This window comes from Coturnix japonica, chromosome 20 (genome assembly GCF_054131305.1).
Source record: "Coturnix japonica strain WE chromosome 20, WE-NBRP24, whole genome shotgun sequence".
Lineage (NCBI taxonomy): Eukaryota > Metazoa > Chordata > Aves > Galliformes > Phasianidae > Coturnix > Coturnix japonica.
This window is the reverse complement of record NC_140682.1, coordinates 9366489-9373848: the sequence shown is the minus strand read 5'-3', so window position 1 is coordinate 9373848 and position 7360 is coordinate 9366489. Positions and strand designations below refer to the sequence as shown.

The 7360-nt window shown below is 40.3% G+C and overlaps 1 protein-coding gene across 1 annotated transcript; it reads left to right on the top strand.

The window, feature by feature from the left end:
* The first annotated feature begins 2974 nt into the window (after positions 1-2974).
* LOC146757636 (uncharacterized) lies at positions 2975-6011 on the top strand. Its single transcript, XM_085520705.1, has 3 exons — positions 2975-3378; positions 5137-5404; positions 5911-6011. Exons 1-3 carry the CDS (start codon positions 3346-3348, stop codon positions 6009-6011), a joined length of 402 nt encoding a protein of 133 aa, XP_085376831.1. The 5' UTR covers positions 2975-3345.
* The last annotated feature ends 1349 nt before the right edge of the window (positions 6012-7360 follow it).

Here is a 7360-nt window from a genome sequence, read left to right as displayed (position 1 = left end):
TTCATTTTTCTCCTTTCTTTTGCATTTGGTGGGTGTTTTTTCCCCATTATAAACATCTGATGTGTGAAATAGAAGATAGATAAAAGGAGTCAATAAAACAGGAAAATCAAAATTGTTCAGCAGCTTATCCTCTTAATCCTGTGGCCTGCTGTATGAGCTCTGCTGTACGTGAGGGCAATGCCGGCTCTCCAGCTTTAGAAGAGCTGCATCCCAATTACTTCATATGATATCAGTCCCACCCACCGGCAATGCAGGCTGTCCCTCCTGTTCCCTGTATTCTCCTCCTGATTAGTTCAGAATACCATAAAGCGCATTCAGTCAACGGACATGAAATCGCTTTAGGTTCTATACTGGTGTCGTCAGTACTGGTAAAGATTTATTGATCCCTATTTAAAAATCTGAAAGCAACTGGAAATGTCTCAACTTCTGTATCACGTTGTTCTGTTTTGCCTGTTTAATTGCAGAGAAGCCTGCTGTCTTCCTGAAGTCCTTGGATGATGTTTTTGGTGAGGAGCGGGGTGTGATTAAATTGGAATGCGAAGTCTCTAAAGAGAAGGTCAAACCAGTGTGGAAAAAGGACGGTGTTGTGCTCTCTTCTGGCAACAAGTATGAGCTGGTACAGTCTGGGAAGACCCTATGTCCCCTTATCCATGACCTCGAGAAGTCAGATGCAGGTTTCTATACCTGTGATATTGGCACTGATGTTGCCAAGTCAAAGGTCGGCATTCAGGGTAAGTACTGTGGAAAATAAAGGAGTGCTGAAAGCACATTCAGTGTGGTCACTATGTCTTACACATATTCCCCCACGAGCCTTAATAGTTTCTACAATAGATGTGTATTACTGCAATTTAGCGCAGTGATGTCTGAAAAATTCCCATTGCTTTTGATGTAAATGTGTCTCATTTTGCCATGAAAATCACCAAACACATCAAGAATGTCCTGGAAATGTTTCCTTTCTAAACATCCCTAAAATGGAGAAATGGTTTGAACACCAGTAGGGGTAGGATGGTAACAAATTAGCTAATAGAAACATTTAATTTCTTGTCATAGGCAAAACCCTTTTTCTCACACAGCATCCTAGAGTTGTCCTCTCTGTTAGGTTGTTCCTTCTGTGGCTCATTGAATCTTCATTCTGCTCCATGGACTGAGCTGCTCGCCTTGTAGTTCTTCCAGAGCAAAGACAAGAGATTCACGTCTCTTTTTTTTAATAGCTTTCTGGTAATTCTGAGTGGAGAATGTCTTAGAGAATACATCTGTAAGGAATGCAGCCATGTTCTGCAAATCCTGAGTTAAAACACCAGTGCTGCTACTCATGTCAGTCACAAATGCCTTTTCTCCATATAAACCTCATACTAACCTATCTCTTACCTTCCAGAGCTGAATATTGGCATTAGCAAACGGCTGAAAAACACTGAAATCCAGGAGGGAGAAGATTGTACTTTTGAATGTATTCCGTCCCATGAAAGCATTGATGAGTTCAACTGGACACTGAATGGAAGCAGAGTGGAAAGTGGTGGGCGATTTAAAGCTTCTAACGTGAGTCAGAAATAGGCTCTCCTTATCAAAAGTGTGACTCCTACTGACGCTGGGGAAGTCGTTTTTTACTGCCCGTGGTCTAACCTCCAAAGCCTCTCTGTGAAAGGCAATGAGATGGGAGAGATTCTGGGGTCTGATTCCTTCAACTGTCTTCTGATAAGATTGTCGTGAGAGCTAACTCATAATATGGTTAAAGTGAATAGCAACCTTCTACTTGAACCTTGAAGCACTGAGAATTTCTCTTAAAAATAAGTAAAAGGAGGAAACATTTTACACAAATGAGAGAACTACCCAAAGCACTGGGGTAGTGTTGGAAATGGGCATCTCACTACAGCTTGTTCCATTAACAGTAAATCAGGAATGCTCTGTTGAGGGAACTGTGGGAGCAAATATCCTCTAAGTATAAGCTGAAGGGATGGCCTTCACATCATCTAGCTGTACAACAAATTCCTATCTAGAACATGTGCATCTGAGAGCATCATCCGAGGCTCCCAGTGTGATGAGTGGAGAGAAGAAAGAGGCAGTTTTCAGACATGGTTCATTATCCTCAATTGGGTAGATTTAAGAGAGAATAAATGCTGCCTGGAATTCTATTGTCTGTACTTTGCAGATTACTGCTGGCTGTAGGATGGCGTCTGTTGCAAGTGCCTCTCTAACTTATCTCCAGCATGTAGATGCATGTATTTTGAGAGAGGCATCCTACCCTAAGTGTATGTTACTCAAAAAGCATGTTTTCTTCCAGGAAAACCTACTGAGGTTTCAAAACAGCTGGAGGATAAGACAGCAGCAGCAGGGCAGGACATCAGCCTGAGCTGTGAGCTGTCAAAACCGGATTTGAACATCAGGTGGTACAAGGATGGCAAAGAAATCAGAAAAAGCCAGAAGTACGACTTGCAGCAGGAGGGAAGTGGGGCCATTCTGATCATCCATGACTCTACTGCCAAGGACAGTGGGGAGTACCCCTGTGAGACAGAGGACTCCTTAACAAAAGCCAGGGTCACTGTGCAAGGTGAGTTGAAAAGCACACTGGGGATGGCATGTAGAGAAGTCGAGGTAAATATCTGCAGCCTGTGGGTGATGTTTTTCTCTTCTGTTTCCTTGAGCAGGATCAATTCTTAGTTTTCAGAAAATATGATGGATTAAAATCTTTTCCTTAAAATAATCTGGAAACTGAATGATTCTCCAGTGTGATGTGGATCTGGGCAGCCTGGTCTGGTGGTTGGTGACCCCTTGGCAGGGGGTTTGAAACTAGATGATCTTTGAGGTCCTTTTCTACTCAGGCCACTCTATGATTCTGTGATCATAACTATCATAACTATAATCAAAACTATATGCAGTTGATCAGATGAGATCCTACCAGTGCATGTATAATGGTATTGAACTTTCCAGATATCTACTGGAATTATCAAACCTATGTAAATGGGTGGACTCTGTGGTCTTCTTAGACTCTTTGCATCTCTATGTGATATTCTGAAATGAGGGCAAAGGAGATTCAGGACACCTCTGTATGCTTGGGACTTGTTGTGGTAACAAATCCCTTTGTCCTACACCCTCATCCTTTTTTTTTTCCTTCCAGAAAAACCTAATTACTTTATCAAGGAACTTTCAGATGTGAAAATTGAAGAAAGTGGAAGTGCAATTTTACATGTCAGAGCGAGAAAGCCGCATCCTTCGTCATATGGAGGAAAGGCATTGCTGAGTTCAGGCCTGGCAGGAAATACAAGAGGGCACAGAAAGGACGAGACCTGCAGCTGAGCATAAAAAATCTGGAGAAAAGTGACAGTGACGTGTACACCTGTGACATTGGTGATGCCCAGTCCAGAGCCAAGCTGGTTGTACAAGGTATGTGTGAGAGCCATATGACTGCGCATACTGTTTCTCCACTACCAAGACATTATCCTGGTAGAATTTGTACATTTATGCCAGGTCTTTGGGGCTGCAGCTGTCTGACCTGAATAGCAGTTCACAAGCCATGCACAGAGCAAGCTGCACGGAAAGGGAAAGAACTACTGACTAGAGCAGTGCCATTGAGAACTTTATGTATCATTTAAAAACCAAAAATGCTGATGTACGGTGAGGCTGGTGACCCAGAAATCAGTGTGAACTTTCTATCTCTGACCTTTCTGAGTTACAAATAGTCCTCCAGAGTTCTAGGCAAAAATTCCCTTATGCTGCATTCTGGGTAGTTGTCACAGTTTAAACAAAAATCTACCTGTGTCCGTGACAGGGGGGCCACAGGCAAGCGAGGTGCTAGAAGGAGCTGAACCTCTGTCCCAACTACTTCAGAAGCAGCCCAAACCCCCTCGTACATGGCTAAGATCTCCTTCTCAGTTGGAGTGTAGCACTCCTCAGACCCTTTATATGCTCGACTCCAAAGTCCCGGGGGTTGGCCTTGGGTTTCTCCTAAAGCTCTTTGCCACAAACTCCAAGTGGGACCTTTCTCTCCAGCAGCAGTGTAGAGGATGTTCTTTACATCCTGTCCTGTCCGTACTGGCCCCAAGGCCACGGCACGGGCTATCTCTTGTTTTCTCTGCTCAAAAGCCTGCTGCTGCTCAGGACCCCATGAGAAATTATTCTTCTTCCGTGTTACCTGATAGAGGGGGCTCACTATGTGGCTGTAGTTTGGGACATGCATTCTCCAAAAGCCCACTACTCCCAGAAAAGATTGGTTCTCTGTCTTGTTGGTGGGAGGAGACATAGCAGTGATTTTTTCAATCACATCTGCTGGGATGTGTCGATGCCCATCTTGCCATTTTACACCTAAGAACTGGATTTCCTGGGCAGACCCCTTCACCTTGCTGCGCTTAATGGCAAAACCAGCTTGCAAAAGAATTTGGATTATCTGTTTTCTTTTCTTGAAAATCTCTGCTGCTGTATGGCCCCACACGACAATATCATCAATATACTGCAAGTGTTCGGGAGCAGTAAAATTATTCATGCTTTATATGACGTTATGATGTGGAATACTGATAGGAAAATTACAAAATTATTAAACCATGGCACCCTGGTATTTTTCTTTTCTTTTTTCTTAAATATTTTCCTTTTTTTTTTCTTAAATATTTTCCTTTTTACTATTTAAATGTTATGGGCACATCTTATAGAAACACAAGGCTGTTTACAAAGAAGTGCATGCTGTGTTGCTGTATTATGAGCAAGATACATCTATTCTTCATCTAGCAGGAATAGTTGCTGAGCCTTAAGAACAGTTTCAGAAACCTTTGGGAATTTGGGCGTTTTCCTTGTTTCTGCAACACAAAATGAAAATTTACGCTGTATACAAGGAAAAGGGGAGTCCGAACTTGTACGTTAAATTTGAAGGAGATCAATCTGGGGTAATATTTAAAAAAAAAAAAAAAAAAAAGGGAGTGTGGTCATCAAATACTATAAAATATATTAGCTGTTACTAGAATGCCACTTATCTTCCCCCCATACGAATCACTGTCATGTTGTATGTGAATTTGTGAGGTGGGTTTTGAGGCTGAAATTAAAAACTTCTTGTATGGCTGTCTTCATAGTGGCTATCCAGACTATCTGTAGAAATAACAGCTATTATGTAGTCAGCTATTCACCAGTTTTAACTGATTATAAATTACGTTTCAGGGTGGAGAACAAAGCATAGTGCCTGACACCTGTGTTGATCCTGAGGGCATTCTTGATTCTGTGCATTATGATGTCATGGATATTAAAGAGCAAGCTGAGGCAGCACATAGTTCCATTGTATCCCTGGGGGATCCGAAGGAAGATACTGGCTGGTTTGAAAAGCAGCTGGAGAAAACTAACTTTGAACTGATGGAGACCAAAGAAGAGCTAACAGAGAAAAACACCAAACTACTTAAAACTGAAGAAGAGCTGATGCAGAAGAACAAAGGTGAGTTCTGCGATGTGAAAGGTAGAAGACAGAAATAGTTCATTAATCTAAAAGAGAAATAACCAGTTTGAGTAGGAATTAGAGGAGATGTTCTACCTTTGGAACCATAGCCTGTAGATAAGTGATAGTTTGTTCCTTGTGTATATTCAGGTTCAGCAATTCCACGGTTTTTGGTTATTTCTTTTCTTTTTTCCCCCCTCTCCTTTAAACTGCAACTAGCAGCTTTACGCTTTCATAAGTATGGGGTTAAATATATCTTATATATCTATATCTTGATTTTTACTTTTATATTGTAATCTCTACTCTTCTTTATGTCTTGTTGATGCAATGTTTTCGTTCCAAGAAATATAGAAAACTTTTGAATCACTCCCAATAAGTGAAGACCACATGCAAATTAATTAATCTGTTCAAAAGCTACCTAAACATTAGAATATCTGGAAAAATTGATTACTTAATAAACTATCTATTGGCTACTTATGTAATACAACCTTTTCTGTGTGTTACAGACTTTGAAATGCAGATGATTAAATTGGATGAGTCTGATGAGCAACTTAAAGAAGCAACTGAGTTAACTTTATCAAGAAGATGTTGTGTAAAATTGTTTTAATTAATTAATTAATTAATACCAACTTGTGGTAGCTTAAAATGCTATTCCAGTAGGCTCCATTAATAGATTTCTTACCGAGCTTAGCTTAACTGAATTTGCCTTTAATGCATTGTGTAATTCAGCTACTTAACACTACATTAGAAACTGATGACTGAATTTTTTTTATTTTTTATTTCTAAGAAAATGAATGCACAAAATGAAAGGATTCGAGAGCTAATGGACATCGTGGTGCAGAAAGATGACATTATTACAGAGCTACAAGACTTAAAATCTCATTTAGAGGAAAAAGTAAAAGATTATGTGAGTTTTACACATCTCCATATCCTTATACAAAAAAAGGAAAACACTAATTCTATGCTTGTAATCAACACATTTTTGGAAAACTGATTTTCTGTATGTAGCTGGTACTCGCTTGAAATTGTAAACAATTCAAATTTATCTGAAGGTAGTTGTTGTTAACACAAACAACAAAAATATCAGTGTGTTCCACTAACTCCTGCCTCACACTCCTACATCAGAGGAAGAGCAACAGTAAAAGTATGTTGAGTAGAGTTGGAAGTACGAGTATGAATGGTCAGGATATCTCCACGTTCTATGCAGTCCATAAAACTTTATCCTGACTAATGTACTGCGAGCTACTGAATATGTGAAGACTAGCTTGATTAAGTATGTGTGCATACCACTTCTGGTGGTTTTTGTTCATTTTTTGATGTTTGGTAGCCTGAAGTAGCTCTGAAAACATTTACAGTTAATTCTGTCACTCAGATCTCTAACCTTGTAAGCTTAGCAACTTGACCCTTCTTAGTCTTTGACTGTCTGCATCACTGCAACTCAGTATTTCCATGGTATTAAAGCTGACTGTGATGAGTAGTCATGTCCTCACCTATTACTTCTTCCAAGAACAAGGCTCCAACTCTATCTGTGAGATTGTGTGGCCTGAACACTTCTGAGGCTTTTCTTTTCATAAGTTACTAAAGATGAATAATCAGTCCTTGGCAGTGCCAGCATGGCTTAACAATCGTCATCTTGTAAGTAAGGAAGCTTCACTTGTGGTCAAGGACACAATCTAAAATATGTGTGACAGAGCTGACTAAGCTTTAAGGTTGGATTATATCTGTCACGATGAAAGTGATTTTAGCAGCTTAGCAGAAGTGTGATGTGATGAACTTGTATGAGAGCTGACCATTTGCTCTTTGACCATGTTTGTAATTTTGTTGACTTCTTGGAAACAGGAAATTCTTTGATAAACTGGTAAACTCTTGATTGTGTGCAAGTCTTTTACTTTGTAACCTGCTCGGCTCTTGCTTTCCCTTGTATACTCTACCGAGTATTGCACTTGTCATTATCTG